A 19753-nucleotide genomic window follows, 5' to 3' on the forward strand; every position below is an offset into this window, starting at 1 on the left:
TAAGCACTCACTTTGCCTTGTATGAAGACAGAATTTAAACCAATTCGTCAAGCCAAATCGAAAAGAAATCTCTTTTAGGATAGATAGTTAAAAACAAACAAACACACGAACAATTACATAAAACAAGCCCATAAATAAGTGTAGACCATAAATGACCCCATTACTCTGTGTGTTCATTTTGGTTTTCTTCTAGATTTACCTGTTACCACCCATATTCCCTTGTGCCCACCCATTCATCTCCGTAGAGGACTGATAGGCAGGATTAGCCTGAGACTGCTGAATCATGGGGCTTTGAGTGTGAGCCAGCCTTGGTGACATCAGTGGACTCTGAGGAGTGGTGGCCCCTGTGAAGCCTGGATCGGGCTGCTGACTAATACCTGAAGAAAAAAATGAGAAATTTACCCACTGTACCTTCAGAGTTACAACAAACCAAGAGTTCATACCTGCTGACATGTCTGTACACAGTCCTACTTAAATCACCTGGAATCTTTAACTCTGTGTCTCTTCATTTTCATAAAGCATTTACAAATACACTTTGGAGGGAAAGCACTATTATGAAACATTATTACTATTAGAAACTGGTATAAAGGATAACAGATCAGTAAGAGCAGATAACAAATTTAGAGTTGGATGGACATAATTTGTTATATCAGCAAAACTTTCACATAATGTATTATTTAATATTATATACAGTATGTATAAGTAAAGAAGCTGTATAACAACTGTATGGAGGTAACTGCTCCATGCACCCCTAGAACAAAGTGGTCTGTGGCTTTGTAAAACAAATAAACAAACAAAGGAAATGGTATCAATTGTCATACTACACATTGGTTTAAGGGTAGGGAATGGAATGCCTTGTCTAAAACTGATTGATATAATTTAAATTCAAGAGCTTTTTGTTTATTTATATGTGCATTTTTACCTTATGATGCACACATGAAGATTTTTTTTAAGCATATGTCTGGTATTTAAGCAGTATCTCATTAACAAAATTGTAAAAATTATATACAACTTTGTTTCTGGTCACTTTATGGTATTTACCAACACCTATTCACATAATTTCTTTCATTTGCACTTTTATCACATATACTGGTTTGTTTAGCTCATTCAAAATTCAGAGTCATTCAAGTAAATACATACACATATATGTATTTATGTGTGCATATACACTTTTATCTGCATATATCTATATATAAACAAACACACACACTGCACTTCTGCTATTGCTCAGAGAAAGAGCAGTGCTTGGAGAATAAGTGGTACTGGTGCTAGGAAAGTGGAACTTCGAAGAGCCCAAACTGCCACGTTTTCCACTGTTCCCAGGGAGCCAGGCAAGAGCCTGTGGATCGGGGGCTTGGACCCAGCACTGGGGGTAACACAGGGGAGTCAGGACTGACAAAATGCACTGAGGAGAGGTAGAACCAGTACCGTAGTTTGGAGGAAATGGAAACTGCTGCGCATTTGCCTGCGGGATGCGCGGGTTGCTCATGGTCGCTGGGATGCCACCGGTGGCCACCATGCTGGGGGTCATGCTCAAGCCTTGCCCTCGCATCATCAGCGTCCTCTGCTGCACCTGCTGCTGCTGCTGCTGCATCTGCCGCTGCCGCAGGTGCTGGCTCAGGATCTCCCGCTGCCTCTGCGCCAGCATCTGCGCGTTGATGGGGCCCTGTGGGGAAAACCACAGCCATCAGTAACCCTTCCAAGGCAACCCAGCCAGTGGAGGCATCTTCACTTGAGCAATGTGGGAGATTGCAGCTTTTTTCCCCTCATCGCTCAACTAACAAAAATATAAAGGAGAGAATAATCTTGTTAATATTTCTGCTGGGAAAGATTTCCAACAGTGCAAGAGTCAGTAACTGAAATAATACCAGTGTTTAAGGTTGCAGTGATTTGTATTTGCAAATAGAGCAGCTCATTAAAAACACACATGTTTAGGAAATTAGAAGCATGGTTAACAATGGTTAACATGGTTAAAACAAATCTTTATTAAACAACCATCCATCCCATGTAAAAATGGGAATGACTCTCAGAAATAAAACAGCAGAATGCTCCCTATCATGCAGATTGCATTATTTGTATTGAAGCTGTACTTGCCAAATAGCATTGCTACTGTATTATACTGGGGGAAGAAAGCAAAAAAGGAAGTGACTTTTTTTTTAAGGAATTATTTCTCTCACCTGTGTTGGCACTCCAGTTCTCAAGGACAGATTCATATTGGAGACGCTGCTGATCTGATTTATCAGTGGCTGTCGATTCTAAAGAGAAAAAAACAAACCACCCCAACACCAAAACCCAAAAGTTTTTAGAAGGAAAGGGAAAAAGAGAAGTGTTACATACAGAGTTATACAGATCTACTTCCCTGATTAGCTGGACTGTAGACCTAGTTATATATATTCAAGGAGTGACTAACTTTCCTGCTCAAATCCTATTACCATTCACAGAATGCTGTTTCTTAAAGAGATAATACACCATACAAATACCAACACAGGCACTATGCTGTTTACACCAAACATGCTCCCTTCATAGTTCCTGTTCTTTTTCAGTTTGGGACTGGACTGTAGACGTTTACTCCAAATTAGACCTTATCCTGATGTTTGAAGGCAGAAATTATCCTTCCTTCTTAAACAGAAAAAGCATTGATATCTCACTGACAGTAGTGCAAACCTACATATTTAAAAATGAAACAACAACTTAAAACAATTCCCAAAAGTAGAACAAAGCCAGGGGAAAAACAAGGAGGTAACAGGCAGCAACAAAAACAGTTAGATTGGTGAAAGAGTCAAGATACAACAAAGAAAAAGATGTAGATAACAAGAAGCACCTTGCTCAAAGACTTAGTGAGACCTAGGCTTAAATACTAGTCATGTCCTTGCATTATATTATACAAAGAATAACGTAAAGATGCCAAAAAAGGAGATCAAAAAAGAGAACATGCAAGGCACTATCTTGTCGAAACTCATTGTGGCTCCTGTTTTTAGCTCAAAAGCAGACCCGCTCCATCCGGAGCAAGCTGCCAGCACGTGCCGCCTAGGAGAGGTGGAGCTGGGCAGGGAAGGGGCTGTACCTGCTGCGCCTGGAGCCGGTGCTGCAGCTGCAGCCGCAGCTGGTTGGGCTGGTTCTGCACGATGCCGGCGGGGCGCAGGCCGGGCCGGGGCTGCATGCGCAGGGCAGTGTATCCCGGGCGCTGCCCCATGGCGTGGAAGCTCGGGTCCTGCATGGGCGCGTAGCTGCCCTGCGCCATCTGCGCCTGCGCCGCGTACTGCTGAGAGAACACCGGCGCCTTCTGCTCCAGCAGCATGCTGGACTCCTGGCTGGGGAAGGTCTCGGGGTCGACAGCTTGGCTCTGCACAAATACCCAGACAATAGAAACAGTTGGTGGGACACGGCTTTCCAGAGTATTATACGCAACTAATACAGGCAGCCTGCAAAAACAACCTTCTAGGATGTGAATGTTTTTAAGCAGAGCTTTACATAAGCTTTCTTTACCTTAATAGAACACTTAAAACCGAACTGTATATTTGAGTATCAAAATATATTCATTGAGACAAATTCCTCCTCTCTCATTTATTTTTTTTTCTTAAACAATACCCCACAATCTTTGTGTTCTTAACATAGACATTGTATTACTCTTCTAATGAATAAAAACTCGAAACGACAAATGCTAGATCAAAATCTGTAAATGAAGTGATGCCAGCGTATTTTTGCCATTGAATCCGAGATAAATCCAAACGTATTACAAATGAATAAGCAGATTTTTATTAGTATCTTTAAACAAAATAATGACTTTGAATAAAGATGCCTGAAACTATTACAGACGCTAATGTGAACAGAGTGCCTAATTCTTTCAGGGCACTTTTGCACTAACTGATTATCCATTAGCATAAATAAGCTAAAGCAATTCTAAATTCCATTCTAGATACTCCTCTAATATTTTCTCTAGCCAGAATAATTTTATAGCTTATTCCACACTGACATTGAAAATGAAGTTAATGTAAATTTCAGTGCCCTCATGAAAGAAAGTCTTTAAGCTGCTAAAAAATGTTTGAAGGCTATTTTAAAAAACATGTTTTAAAATGAAGCAGTTCCCTTATATCTGCAAAATCCCTTAACTGTTTCCACTAAAATATTAATTAAATAGAAACATATTTACTGCTTAGTTTGAAATAAACCATTATTCATAATTTTGGGGGGTGGTATTCCAAAACCTATATAATATTGCATGAAAGTTTCACACCACAAAACTGAAGTTCACTAATAAATCCTATCTCTAGCTCTACACCTCACTGAGTTGTACGTTGTACCAGATAGGCTTGGAGATAGCTTTCTCATGTTCATTGGTCCTATTTCATATCTAAAATACAGAGCTAGTTCAGAAGTTATGCTTAGGGTGCTGATGAGTGCTGGGGAATGAAATGAGTACTGCAGGCTCCTCTGAGAATATTAAGTCATTACATAGACATATACAGCTGATTTTGGAGATAAAATTCTAATGCCAGAAATGTCAGGAGCTAACTTTTAGTCAAAAGAATTTTATTTTTACCACATTTTTTTTTCACCATGTAAGACTGAAATGGGCAAGAATCACATGGAAATCAACAAAAATAACTGTGGGGAAGAATGGATGAAAAAGCATAGAACAAAGTTGAGGAATCATGCTCATAATTTAGGAAAAAAATTACAGTTTAAGTGCTTGGGATGAAATCAGCTGCCTCAGGTAAAACTCATCCCTTAACACACAGAGAAAAACTATGGGTGAATTTACACATCTCAGTTTTGCTAATTCAAAAGATTGTTGGCCCCATCAGACAAAAGTTTCGATCCTGCTCCTCTACTCCTAGGTCTTCATATTCTTATTTTCTGCTCTCCTATACTCTGTTACTCACCATGATCTTACCTTTCTCCCCCTAACCACCATTTTTTGTTTTGGTCAGTTTAGTTGCAAAAAGCAGGTCAGAGGAAGGAGATCCAGGTAAGGGTGGCAGGGAAGAAGAAGACTAAACCAGGGGCTGATGTAAGGTTTTCAGGTGACACTGAGCCATTAGATGGACTTCCATCTTACACAGAAGGTGTAACTCCAACCTAGCTTGTAAAAAGTGTTTTACAATCCCTTTTTTCAACTCCACCTTGACAACATATGTTTTAAAAGCAATATCTAATACATGCAAAATACCATGTCCAGTATACCTGGCTAACTAGTTCTGGTATTCCTAGAGCCCGGTCGATTTCTTCTAAACCATCAAAATTCCTTAATGCCATGTAAAGCTGATCCAGGAGAGCACCCTCATCACTTGGTGACTCTGATGAAGGATGATTACACAAGAGATCATCTGGTGAGCTGCCAAATGGCTGCCTGTGAAAACATGAACACAGCGTTGGTAAACAGCTGCTGGAAAACATGAAATAATATCAAAGGATTAGTATTCAAATTGAACTAACAAGTGGAGACAGAAATTACTTTAATCGCTGCCAATTTTGTTTAGAAAATTATTCTGGATGAAAGTTACGCTACCCAAAGAAGTAACTAAATAGTGTGATTAATGCCTGTCAAGACCCTACAAGTGTGGTATATCTGACATTCAAGAAGGCACACCAAAGGTAGCTGATTGCATATTACAGGGTCAACAGAGGAACACAGAAGTCAGTATAGAACATCATCACTGAAGACAAAAGGCTAAATAATTGCTTTTTAAAAACTAACTTTGAATGTCTGATGTCAGATTAAGTATACTCTCACAAGCAGTGCTCATTTCCATAGACTCTCCCTTCAGCTTGTTTTCTATCAGGCTAAACAAGCTGAAGAGGTCACAGAAGGGTCTGTGGATTGTCTAAGCTTGCACAAACTGAACATCTGGAAGAGCTGGGCAGAAGCATGGGGGAGTAGGGAGGAAAGGACATTCCCCTTTTTGTTTGCAGCAAAACACTGCATCAGCTCACTCCAAATGCACACTTGGGTACCAGTTTATTCACTTGGGTATGTGCCTTGGAAGGATATCAGCAAGAATTTGGGTACCGTCAGGCAGTGTGTGATGGCTCAACAAATCCTGCTTACCTCACACCTGAATTTGTATGCGAAGCACACTCGCAGTTACAAAGGCAGAAAAAAGGTTTATTATAAACCCAAAGGGTAAAACTTCCTGAGAAACAAACTAAATCTGACAGAATGCCTTATCTGCAGCCAAATGACACAATTTCGTTTTGCAGTTCACACACCTGCCCTGCTTCATGCACGCTACTGCAAAACTACAACAGAAAATACAAAGTGCAAAGCATTCTGCAGGCAAGGGCAGCTACAATATGCACATCATGGAAGAATCTCATCCCAGATAATTACTCAGAGACAACAAAAGCTGTCACACATGGAGGGAGGAAAAGCACTATACGTGAACCCTTTTTACATGTCTGTTTAGAAAAAACAAAGAAACATGTTTGTGTATTTAGTTTCCATAATGAGATATATGGTTGCCATGGAAGTCTAATCTCTATGTCAAAGCTAAGCAGAAGAGCTGCATCGTCAGGCTATACACTGAAAAAACTCAAAGGATGGCAGGCAGGAAAACTAATAAAAATGTATTCTGTTTAAATGGATCCCAGCCAGTTAAAAAAAAAAAAAAAAAAGGATGACGTACCTTTCAGAACGGGAAAGTATTAATCAAACTCAAAACCAGAGAAATTTAACTCTCGTAAAAAGAAATTATAAATCAGCAAAAGTGAAGAGAAAAAAAAAATTCATTCAAATTGCTTACAAACATTAAAGAGGACTTATAAGAAGGGATCCATTATATGGAAAAACAATTGATGAGGCTAGCAAAAAAACCCTCCCTGAAATTGCAAATATGCATGAACACACACGATAAAAAAACCTTTAAAACATTTGTCAAATTCTGTATATTAAACAATGACAACTACTTACAATTACCATTTCTCAATTTCTTTTATATATCACTATGACAATTTCAATTTTTAATTTTTTTAAGAACTGTTTTTACTCATTTAATACATGGCAACAATTAGATTATAAAAATATCAGTCTTGGGGAGCAATAAAGCAAGAAATGGCAGCACCAACCAATTAATCATCTCTGGTTGGGGTGTAAATGATGAAAATATTGCTACTTTCAAATGCAATGCAATGGGATTTTTTTTTCACCATCTTCTGCTGTAAGTATATAGTTACTGTAAGTATACAGTGTATATGGATACATTAACTGAGAGAAACACCAGGAAGCATCTTGAAAAGCACGGCATATAACAAAGAAAATGCCACATATATTTATGGATAATATTTTTGGGCATCCTAATGAAAATTAGGAGAATGCAGTCATAAGATTAACATTTTTTTCAAAGATACTTTTTTCCAAATGTATCCACTTCATTTTCTTTTCAGCAATCCTCCCATTTACTACTTATGCAACTGCAAATATTTCAACATTTTGTACTTGCTTATCCATTTTGTATCCCTTCGACATTCAATTTATATACAGTTTCCTTAAAGTAAGCTGCAAGCTTTTTGGAGGAGACATGGCTCTTTTTTAAGAAGTATAAACTGCTTATAATAGTTTTGCCATCATCTAAAAGTCTTAATGATGAATGAAGTTATCAATACATTACACATGAGTTAATGAGTCGTGATCAAACTGCAGTTCTGATTACCTGAGAAAAAAACTAACTTCAGGGAAGAGGCAGCCTTCATCTTTCCTTTCTCATCTTTTACAGAATTCAGGTAAATTAAAAAACCTCAAACAAAACATAATTAACCATGTCCCATATCACTTAAAATGCTAACCCACTGCAGAAAGGGACAGGAGTATTATGACTACATAGTCATGGCTACTACTACCAGCAATTTTCCACATTTAGTGTTCGGTGCAATTGTTAACAACAAAAACAGCAAAATCAGACAGAATCATGCTCCAGAGGTGAAAAATGGTGCAACTATACCTGAAGTGCTGGCAGCATTCAGTGTGATACAGAACTTTCAATTCATTCAACACATTACATGGCAAAGACAGCATTTAAAAATATTACTGGAACACACATACATTTCATGAGCATAAAATAATACAAAAATTAGATGCAGATTTGATGAATGTTTTATGTAGAACTTTGTTTCCATGAGGTGTATAAAATATAGGCCTGCAAAATCTCTCTGTGTTCTGATGTGACACCAAGACTCACCTGCTCTGATTACCAAAAGTTGCCTGTTCTATGGGCAAGATGCTGTCTGGCCATGGTGCAGTCTGATTTGGAGGTGCCTGCTGTTGGCTATACTGCGGTCCTCCTATGTTCATCTCCAATTCAGATGGCCCTAATCAAGAAAAAATAAGCATATAATTTTCCAGAAGAGAAGCTACTTTCATGTTAATTCTTTCAATTGAATTATCTATGCTATGATAAAAGCAAACAAAAACATTAAGACCTCAGTAACATTACACTTAAAAGCATCATTATTCTTTATTTAAAATTTGCTTTTAAAATTTGAGAAAACACGAATACTCTGAAGTGGTTCAACATTATAAAATAGCAGATTCAACATTGTAGATGCAAAAATTAATAAGAGAAGCATAAGAAAAAAGACAGTACATGGAGTCAGTATTATAATGTACTTGCTTTAAAAGTGACCAGGAACAATTATCATGTCCACAGCATTTCCTCTAAAAAAACTCCACAGTCTTTAGTGAACTAGAGCAACTTCATATTCTCTTTCTTTGGCCACACAGTTGTGGAGCTAGAGAGTAGCAGGAACTGTCCATCTCAACACATGTGCTAAAATTTAGTGTTTTGGACACCTCTCCCACATCCACAGGAAAATTTCACTGTGAAATACGGTTCTCATCAAATCCATAATTGAAGTGGGGTTTCTTTTCTTTCTTTTTTTATTACTGCTTCCTCTTTAACCATCCAGTGTATGCCAAAAGGACCAGCTCCACATGCGACTTACCCATATTCATGACCTGAGATGGAAGCATCTGCCTTGGGCCGGGCTGGTTGCTGGCTCTCAGGGGGATGCTGGCCGTGGGGTTGCGGATCATGCCTGCTTGCACTGGCCTGTTCATGGCGCCGGCCGTGGGCGCGCAGGTCACCCTCACGGCGGGAGCCTGGCTGCCCCAGTCTCCAGATGCCATGGCAGGCCGAGGGGCATTGCCACCCATCATTCCTGCACGAGAGCCAAACAGACTTAGGCACCGGCACATGATACAGAGCAGCCTTAGCGCTACTGCTGCCTGACGAGCTGCATTTTCAGCAACAAAAACGTAGTAGTTTCACTCAAGCACACTGTACCACAACTGCCCATCCAGATGTGCAAAGCTACACAATGATGCCTTACGCTGCTCCATCAAGGGACTGGAGACTGTGATACATCCTACAAGAGGAAGATCCTCTTGTCATTTCTGAAATGCTGTTCAGAGTAAGCGTTCCCACATGTAGTCTGCAACAGGTGCTGAGGGTGTGTGGATAGCCTTAACTTCCTTCCTCAGGAAATGAATCACGTTTGCTGATGTGTGTGTCAGTGCTTTACTTTCCAAGTGATAAGTGAGAATGGGGACTTGAGTAACAAGGTGTTAATGCTAAACTCGCTTACAAATTAGAAGGATTGAGTATCAATTCATGTCCTGCAAACATATTTTGGAGACTTCTTTCATTTGGAACCTAGAGCCTTCTTAGCTGTAAGGCTCACCCAGATAATCTCAGACCAATGTATAGTGCAGGGAAATTACTCACAGGAACTTTCCGATTGATGCTGAAGTTCATTACCGTTATTTTAGGGGAAGTCCTCCCACATCTACTGTAAACAACTGATACGTTTTATTTACACTTGGAACATATAGAATACTACACTCTGACTGTAGCCAAAAAACTTCAAGCAAAACCCAACATGAAAACCCCCAAGCCCCAAAGATGTCATTCATAGTATTTATACATTTCAATATTAATCAGTCAAGAAAGTAGATAAAGTACTGATTTCAGATTACTGGTTCAGATTGCTCTTTTCAGATGCATTTCGCAAAATCCTTACATGAATACTAAAAGCCACACAAATACTTATTACTTATCAGTTCAATTATTTGGTGACATACAACCAGAGAAAATCCCTTTGAAGAGGGTCTTTGTTTCAGCTGCTGTACAAAATTTGCTTGCTGAAGGTTTGTTCCATTCGTGTACATATTCTATCAGCTGAAAGATGTGCTGTGCTAAAGCAAGGCAGGGACACAATAATACTCTCTAACTTGTATACATAAGATTAATAAAACTCTCTGATATGTATGCAGAACATGAGATTAATAAGACACTTGGAAGAATACAAGTTGATCTCTAAACTGCTTGAATAAAATATTTTAGTGTCTGGCTGGATGTCTTTTTTAATACTGATGTAAATTAAATATAAAAATTTGACACTGAATAGCCAGCTGAGAGAACATACAATGCCTGTTTGTTTACTCAGAGCTCTTACAGTGGCTGTTGCACACTTGCATAATCTCAGACTATGCACCAGTTGAAATAAGTCCATCAGCCAGATTTTTGTAAAACAAGCTATATGTTTGTTCATTATTAGGTTAATATGTGGCTAATTGCAACATCTGATGGTTCCCAAAAAGGAACTAAGGCTACTAAATAAAGGATCATTGAGGGCAAAGCCAACATCATAAGGGCAACAGTATTGCCCATGATTTTATTTTGAAAGACCCATCTCTGTATGTGGGTACAAAGCAGTGCATAAAAGGCAGGACTAAAAAATGTGCAGACACAGAAATTCAAAATAAATATGCCAATACATAACATGCCACAAAACACAATTTCTTCCAGACTTTATGGAAAGTAATAATCTGCACTTGTATTAACCCCAATGTTAAACTACACATGCTATAGCCTGTTGCTCAAGTATATTTTTTTTAAAAGGAAAATAATCTTACCTGTGCTACTGTTGCCCAAAGTTCCTTGACTTCCTATCATCCCTTCATTCCTGCCCATCAGTCCCGGCTGAGGTATCACCGAGTAGGGGCTATTCGTTCTTATGGGTGGGAAAGTTCCTGCACCTGTTGGGTTCTGCAGTGTTATGTCAAGTGGTAAATTCTGGTTTGGTAATAACCTGCCCAGTTGCCCTGCTCGTGGGTTATTAAAAGCTAGACAGGAGGAGCAAAGAAAAAAAAGCAAAGTTACAAGAATGGAAACTTCACTAGGTAAAAAAAAAAAAGGAAAAAGAAAAAAAGAACCCAGACACAATCAAAGCTCTTGGGCTCAGCTGTTTAATGCTGCATAATTTACCCACTCCATATCTATCTGAGAAACATCCCTTCTTGACATTTAAATGTAAATTTCAAAATGGAACATTCTGACACTAAACACAAACCAAATATGACGTATATTTTAAAAAATTTTAAATGATGCAATTTAACTGACAGAAGAGCCACTACAGCAAGATACACCACTATGTGATATGCATACTACTGCCAATTAATCTTATACCTAGTAGGACTGTAACTGCATGCAGATGTCATCCTGAGGCAGATTGTTACAACTTATTTCAGTTTTGAAAGTTTTCCAGCATAAGCTGTGCCCCTGAAGAACTTGTGAAAATTAAGGACAGACAGACTCTATACTGGATCCCACAGCCCCATTTCAACATGTCCCTCTTAATTTATTTTTTTTAATGTTTTTACATTTTTTGTCTTTAATAAAAATAAATACTTCCATGATTCAGCAACAACAAAAAACTGGTCCAGACACAGAGCTGTGCCACCATAATATTCTGGTAAAATAAAAATCCTTGATGGTTACTGCTGCCTTTATGTAAGTACTTTCTTCTGGGCTGTGCTTTTAAAATCAGCCTCTGCAAATAAAACTGCAAAATGCCTCAGAAAAGTGAGTTTCAAATTGTGGCTGGCAAGCATCTGGCTCAGCTGGTCTTTGGGCAATGTTCCAATGCATGAAAGCACCCTCTGTGTGCTCAATGAGTTCTCAAACGTGAATCAAACACTGACCTTGTAGCTTTGATTCCATTTCCAATAATACCCATGAAATACATGCAAGTAAATTAAACATTTTTGTGAAAGTATTATTTGCAATACTTTCTGATAGCTTCCCCTAGAAGCGGCTCTGATATAACAGCATCCCTCAAGCGACTTCTGCATTTTTGTGTTTACCACATTACTGAGAAGGTAAATATCTACTTTCTTATTTTAGATTGAAGTCGTGCTACTTTTGAATCTGAAAACTTAGATGAGGTTTAGCAAATTTGTTAAAATATACAGAAATATAGCAGAGGTCTCTCACTTTAATTTTATTTTATAAAACCAGGAACAGGAACTTACTGCATTTATTTATTTTTTTAATATAAGTTCTCTGCCAGGTGTATTTACTTATACGTGTGTACAGAAAATGTATCACATCCCATACACCTAATTCTTAACCATGAGATCAAAGTTTTGTCTTGTCTGCCTGTTCAACCAAGCAAACAAAACTTATGAAACAAAAATTACTTTCTCAAAATTAGGGGCATCATAAAGCCTGAGGACTGAAACAAAATTGAACTTCAGTGACAGTTTCAGAGTTTGCTCCAGAAGTTTGAAAAATCATATAGATGAGTGAGTTATTGTATGTACAGCTTTGCTAGCACGCACTGATATTACCAAAAAGAATGCTGGAAATGCAGCACAAAATAACAACACAGTTGATGAGCTGTGATGGTGCTTAGATCATATATTCTACTCTTGGTCAGGATGGGACTAAAGGAGGATCCCTGTCCCCCCCATGTAACAGACTCTAGCAATTTGGCAGATCTAGCTGCCTTTTTTTCAACAGATAAAAATATTTTAAGAATTTTCGTGTAAAACCTGCAAAATTAAAGCTGGTTATTTCTTCAGAAAAAAATATTAAAAAACCCCAAGCCTCTTTTGGAATTGTGTATGATTTGACATTCATTCTACACTGCTTTTCTGTGAGCATATGAGAAGCTCCTCACTATTTCTGTGGACCTGCTTTCCGCATGCTCTTCTACTAAAAACAAGGCAGAAGTTCTTAGGGGATTCAGGCACAGACACAAGGCTGAGCTGGGGCGAAAACTTTTAGGGTTTTCATTTAGATGGGAAACAGGATGCGGCTTTTACAGAACTGCTGCTAACCACCACTCTCATTTACAATCATACTGTTACTGTACTGCCAGTAGCTTTGAAAGCAGATTTAAAGCTAGGCTAACCCTAGAAAGCCAAAAGGCTACACTGCAAGTAACAAACAGACGTTGCTTCAGGAAGAATATGCTAAAGACTTCACATGCACAGAGATTTCCTTCTGACTTTTGTGCTGCTGCTGTTAGTATCTTTATATGCACAAAAGTGAGTACATTAAACCCAAGCATCGTTCTCTGAGCAATGTGGATAACAGATTTAACAATCTGAAGTGGCTTTAATACGAATTTAAACACTAATATTTATTGATAGAATATTAATATTTATCTCAAAATTTATAAGTAATTTGAATGAATTTGGAAGTGACTCAGTGTTAGTTTAATATCATCAGAATGGCTAAAAATATTATCTAAATCCTGTATTTTACAAGAAAAAAGACTAGAGGCACATCTAAGGAAGTAAATAGATATGGCCATCCTAGCCAACAGGAGCAAAAAATGAAGCAGTGGTATTTACGCTATTTTATTCAACAACAGTAGTTGATAAGACTCTTCTCTTGCTTGCTTTCCATTATTCTATGATGGTAAACCAACATTTCAATGCTGACTTGTAAGCTGATTAATAAGGTTAAGGAAAGCTGTCAGCTGGAAGTGACTCAACTAAAAGCCACAATCTCAAATTAAACTTGGGCATTCTTAATCTTCTGTCCTTCTATTAATCTTGTGGTTTTAGAAGAAGACTCTCCTTCATGCTTAGAAAAGCCTCTCTTGCACCTTTCGCTGCAAGAGCTGCCAGAAAGGAATGATGTGCACCGCAGAAAAACCGCAGGTGCTCTCCATGCCAAAACCCTCACCACAGGAGCATCACACAGAACCACAGCAGGGGATGTTTGACTCGAGGGTAGCCCTTAAAACCCCTCAGAGGACAGAGCACTCCAGGCTGTGAGAGCTGGACGCAAACTCGAGTGTGTTGGGAACTGGGACGACCGCAGATGGCGCTCTGTCCCCACACAAGGCCAGGCCAGGCCAGCGCTGCGAGCTGCCCAGCTCCGCCCCGCCCGGCTCGGGGGCACCATGGCCCCACAGTGGGGATCCCAACCTCGCTGCACGCGTGGGGAAGGCGGGGGGGACTCACTGCTCTGGGAAATCCTCATTGCTGCTTTCTGGGTGGCCACGGCCGCGCCGGGGCTGCTGTCACTGGTGAGCTGCATGAGGTCATTGATGATGGCTTGCTTGTCGACCGAGCCCGCTGGCGCGCCTGGGCGGCTATCTGGGAAAAGCTGCGGTAACTGGCTGTTCTGCAGGTCATCCAGAATCTCTTCCAAGTTATCCAGTTCACTGCCTGGCTGCAACAAAGAACACACAAACCCACAGTACAGCCGCTGCTCGCCTGCTGTTGTCCTGCTTGCGCCAAGGCAGGCAGGCCCCACTGTCACACCGGCCTGGCCTCGGATGTGGCTGGCAGCACACCTTGCGTGGGACAAGGGCACAAACCTGTTGGAAAGGGACTGTGCAGGCTTTCCAGGGCTAGTCTGCCTTGCTTTTGGGGAGCCCAGTGTGGCACTGGCAGCCCTTCAAAAGCCCCACATCAGATGTGTGATTCCGCACAGTCCATACCTTGGGCAAGAGGGAGATTCTTCCCTGTGCACTCTGTGATCGGTGCTGACAGCAGGGAGAACAGGAGATCCAGGAGTGCTCAAGGTGGGGTTTATGTAGGTATAACCAGTATTTCTTTCAGCACAGTTATATTTTTAGTCTCTGTGACTTGATTAAAAGCATACAATCGAAAAGTTACTTCATGGCTAAAGCAATTCCCCATATGCCTCTTCTTCATTATATTCAAAACCTGAATACTGAATAACTCTATATAAATTTACTGGCAAGATATATACATAGGATTGGGAATTTATTTTGCTCACAACTTCCCAAATCATTGAACAGAACTTCTCTAGAGTGTGAAAAGAGAAATCCACATTTGAATTTACATTCAAATTCAGTAGAAAATTATAATGAATTAAACATGGGAGAAAAATCATGCTCATCTTATTCCAATGTAATTATTGGCCGACTTGTTTTTCTTAAATATATTGATTTTCACTGGTATTCTCTTTTGTCAGCTTCTCTGTCTAAAAACTCTCAGAATTAAAATCCTTTTCTGACTGAAATGTGGAAAACATTCAACTATATTCTCCTCCAATCCTGAACTTTTCTTAGGGTAAAACTTGGGTAATAATTAAGAACAGGTTGTCCAGTCTCAGTTACTACCATCTTGAACAGTAAATATATCACAACAGTATTTATAACAAATATCTACTCAAAATCAGTGTCTTCATTAGGAAATGTGCAATGATGGAGGAGAAGCAAGAGTGAGCAGCCATCCGTGAAGGATGGGGAACTGAGAAATAACACCACAAATGTGCAGAACTGAAATTCTTTCTGAGGTGGTTTTTTATTTTTTTTTGTCCTTTCCCATGACAAGAACTTCTTACTGAGAGCAACCTTATGCCAGAGATTACAGGATACTGTAGAAATAGCTGGGATGGCTTTAAACTACCTACTGAGGCTCTCCAGGCTAACTAGGAAGCACTGCACATTAGTCAGTACAGAATTCCTTCTGCCACATCTAGCCTGCTCCTGGGAAGCCCAGCTATTTTATGCAAAGGTAGCTAAAATGCCCCAAGGTTAAATTGTTACATGCCTTTTTTGGGTGACTGACTGCAAATAAACACGGTATTATTTTTTATTCCTTCTACATCATCTCCTAGTCTTACAAATTGTAGTATACGGTGCAAAAGAGGAGGGAATTTACTCCATTAAAAGGCAGCATGTGAGTGATCTAGAGGCTGGTGTTACTGGCAAAATGGTAGGAAATCACAGAATCAGAGGACTGGAAGAAATTGAAAGCCTCAAGGCAAAATCAGTGTATGCCATTCCCTATGGAAGTTCATACAGTTGCTTGTTAAAGACATCCAGGGACAGAAAATCCACAGCTTCCCTGGAGAACTGGTTTCAGCACTCTGCCATCCTTACTACTCTTGGTTTGTTTTTTGTTTCTCAGTCAATGCAAATCTCTCACACTGAGATTCAGGCCCTTCCTTCCAATTGTATTTTGAATCGGGAGAACACATTGTGTTCCCCTTTCTTTTTCTAACTTTTTCTGTACTTGAAAACATGTGCTCTTTTGTGTTTTAAGCTGAAATTAATGAACAATCTCAATTTGTGAATTTTCTTCAGCAAATAACCTGTTTTCTAAGCCTCTCATTATTCTTGTTGCTCCTGTGGATTGCTTTCAGTCGATCCACACTTTTGCTGAAGCCATGTCCAAGACAGGACTTAAAATGAAGCTTTACAGCTGCTGAGTAAAGCAGAAAATTTACACAAGGTATACTTTGATGGCATATTCAAAAAAATCGTGTGATTCTTTTAATTACATGACATGACTGACTCTCACTCATCTTGCAGTCACTATGATCCCTAGAAAAGCTCTGAAAAAGTCCTGTCTAGCCAGTTGTCCCCTCCTTAAAAAAAAAAAATTCTTGACTAATGATAACAAATAGCATTTATTCACCCTGAATGTTCTAACATTTTGTCTCTCTATCTCTTCATTGCAGCTGAATTTGAATTGTGTCCTCCAGTGTGTTTGCAGACATTCAAAGTGTCACACACAGCTTTACCAAGCTCTATTGTCATGTCAGGTCATTTAGGTTAACTAAAACACTGAGCAGCTCTAGATGCTTCAAGAGTCCTGCAGCATCTCCATTTTTACAGTGAATCCTTCAATAACCACTGTGTGTGTGGGGCCTTCCAAACAGCTTCCTCACCACTCACAGAAGTTTCATCTCTACCATGCGCCTCTAAACCTGCCATAAGGAAAAGGGCCAAAGAGCCTCACACAAGTGTAAACATGTGGACACACTGTTTCTCTTATGCCAACAATCCCCCTAGCCTCTTGCTGAAGGAAAACAGGTTGGTTGGTCCAAAATTACCTGTTCTAGACAAATCCCACTGATGACTCACTGCCTTCCAGGCAATTACAAGCAGCTGGGTGGACACAGCACATCAGTAGAAAAGGCTGAGCCAGGGGGAATCAAACGTGATTATATGAAGCCTAAATCATTGCGCAGACAGGTGATAAGCAGATTCAAAAAGGCGCTCCAAGAGACAGCCATGAGTGATGTTTATAGGAGATGCAGTTTGAGCAATGGGAAATCTGGTACAAGAAGACTGCAAGAGCCAGGAGAAGAGACTGATATAGAGTATCATAAATTACTGAAGGATGATTCAGTACTCTTTGGGGGAATTAAGACATATGGCCTTCATTACACGTATCTGAGACAACAGCGAAGGGAAGTTTTATATGTTGCAGGGGGGATTTTTTGGTTGGTTTTATGCGGGATTTTGTGTCATCTTTTAGCATTCTGGCTACTGCAATTCTTTGTTCAAACACTAGATGTAAAAAATTCACCCTCAAAATGAAACCTAAAAAAACAACAATGAAGAACATATTGATCCAAATGTGTCAGAAAACCGCACTCCCTTAGATGCTTTTAATTCCTCTCAGGAAGTGGCAAAGAAAGGGCAAATACAACAGATGTATTACAACAACACAAATAACCTTCTCCTTTTTTTTGCTTAATAATCAATATCAAATATTTCATTTTTTTATAAGGGTTCTCAAGTGCTGCAAAAGCTCCAAGAGATTTGTAATTAACACCAACCTACGATGTTAGCCTAAGTCTTTCCAGACTCACCCTCAAATGGCACCATATGTGCACAAACTAGCATTAAAATGTTTATTTGGTTAGTTTCATGGGATTTTTCTTTTATTTATATACTATATTTATTTTGTTAATGGTCTAAATTGAATTTTATGTAAATAGAGGGCACACCCTAACCTCCCTGTAAAACAATTATTCGTCATTAATTTAAAAAAAAAAAGCACCTGATAAAAGTACTAAGCATCACAAGGAAGTTCTTGTGGACACATTTTCACTATGTCTAAGTAATGCAATTATGACAAACTCTGTAGAACTTGGACCCTAAGTGCCGGAAAGTGTAAGACAATTCTCAGGAATGTTTTTTGCATTTGAAAAAGTACTTATTTTATACTGTCATATAGAGAAATACAGATTATAGTTAAGTGCTTACAGAATTTTTTCAGCTCTACTCTAAGGCAGTGGCACCTCAACATGAAGTTTTGTTTGCAAAAATTGCTGTGTCAAAGTCTAGCTTCCATGGATTGTAAAGGACTGGATAAGACACTCAAGTCTCCGGAAATATCCTTCCTGCCATGGGCAATGCCCATGGCTTGCACTGTGACCCTGTATTCTAAGGACTTAGAACAGGATGTCTTTTGATGGGGACATGACTTGAAACTACACCTGACTTACATAAATTCAAAGTTATCTCTTACCTCTGAAGTATGGGCAAAGCATTTGACCGTAAGAGGTAAACAAAACCAAATCCCTGCTCCAAACTGGCAATAAATTAAATAATTCTAAAAAGAAGGGGAAAGGAAATTAGAAGTAGAACCGATGTGGTATTTTCTCCCTGGCAACTGCAATAAACATAAAATTGGCTAGAAATCCTATTAAATTATCAAGCTACTCTATTACTAACATTTGAAAACAGAACTCTAATTGAAAATGGAATCCCCATTCTAAGGTTTTGATAGAATTTCAAGATGAAACCAATGTTCTTCATGAACTTAATGGATTCCGGACTATTAAAACAGAAACAGGTTTTTTAAAGATGAGTGGCATGTGTAGAGAAAATATGCTAGTACTGGGAAGATACTGGTTTCTACATAAAGTATGAGCACAGCAGAGTTGATGAAGTATGTGAGGAACACCAGAGCAGTTTCTGAGTTTTAGGACAAAAATGTACATGCTTAAGATGATTTCTGGAACAGCACTTGTGCAGACTGTTGCATTGCAAGGTCCCTGTCAAACGGCCTCTCTTTATGGTCTACTGAACAAAAAAGAGGAGAGTACACTTGTGGAGATTAGGATGTTATTCCCCACTTCCCCAAGTGATTTCTCAGAGAGCAAGGCTACTTTAGCAAGTAAAGCATTGTTCATGATGTTTCTCTGATATCCTCCTGTACTTTCACTCTCATTCCCCTTCAAGCTGTCAGCCAGTCCTTGCCACATCTGACCATCTCCTGATCACTCCCCAGGCTGCTCCTGGCAGTGGACTGTCAGGGAGAATGGGAGAAGGCAGGCTCACTGCTCTTCCCTTTCTAACAGTGGTGAACCATATGAACCCTTGTGGTCCTTGACAGCAACAGCCCTACTACGGTTGGTGCTGTAGGAAAAACCCTGATGAGTGTCCCTAGAACGTTTCTCTTTCATCCTCTCCCCTGCAGCTGCCGTAACTGGAATAGCAATTAGCCTAATAAAGCTTGATAACCATCATCCCACCAAGGAAGGGAAAAAAGGTACGGCAGTGCTGGAAATATTCTCTGCCATTTGAGAAAGGCTTCCTGTCAGTTGCTGCTCTCTGCACAAGAGTATGTTTAAACACACTACCTAAAAGACTGCTATTTTTAGTACAGTGGTGCACTTCAAAGCATTTCCTGTTCAGAAAGTCACACCAAAAGTAAAAGGAGAAAACGCAATGGCTCTGCTGCCTC

General features: G+C 39.4%; 1 protein-coding gene and 1 long non-coding RNA gene across 6 annotated transcripts in view; one reads left to right on the forward strand and one right to left on the reverse strand.

The window, feature by feature from the left end:
* NCOA2 (nuclear receptor coactivator 2) overlaps positions 1 to 19753 on the reverse strand; it is a 188765-nt gene that overhangs the window by 15332 nt on the left and 153680 nt on the right. For all 5 annotated transcript variants that reach the window (XM_085053012.1, XM_085053010.1, XM_085053013.1 and 2 more), the window contains 9 exons: positions 14255 to 14465; positions 10910 to 11119; positions 8938 to 9153; positions 8175 to 8304; positions 5185 to 5350; positions 3065 to 3343; positions 2178 to 2255; positions 1429 to 1666; positions 200 to 377 (listed from right to left, as the gene is read on the reverse strand). In XM_085053012.1, the coding sequence (XP_084909138.1) occupies positions 200 to 377; positions 1429 to 1666; positions 2178 to 2255; positions 3065 to 3343; positions 5185 to 5350; positions 8175 to 8304; positions 8938 to 9153; positions 10910 to 11119; positions 14255 to 14465 (1706 nt within the window). The remainder of the gene's footprint in view (positions 1 to 199; positions 378 to 1428; positions 1667 to 2177; positions 2256 to 3064; positions 3344 to 5184; positions 5351 to 8174; positions 8305 to 8937; positions 9154 to 10909; positions 11120 to 14254; positions 14466 to 19753) is intronic.
* LOC146442112 (uncharacterized) lies at positions 14463 to 18057 on the forward strand. Its single transcript, XR_014850150.1, has 3 exons — positions 14463 to 14820; positions 15456 to 15560; positions 16731 to 18057. It is a non-coding gene; the product is annotated as an uncharacterized LOC146442112 (long non-coding RNA).

Source organism: Lichenostomus cassidix, chromosome 2 (genome assembly GCF_008360975.1).
Source record: "Lichenostomus cassidix isolate B80296 chromosome 2, HeHo_3.0, whole genome shotgun sequence".
Classification (NCBI taxonomy): Eukaryota; Metazoa; Chordata; class Aves; order Passeriformes; family Meliphagidae; genus Lichenostomus; species Lichenostomus cassidix.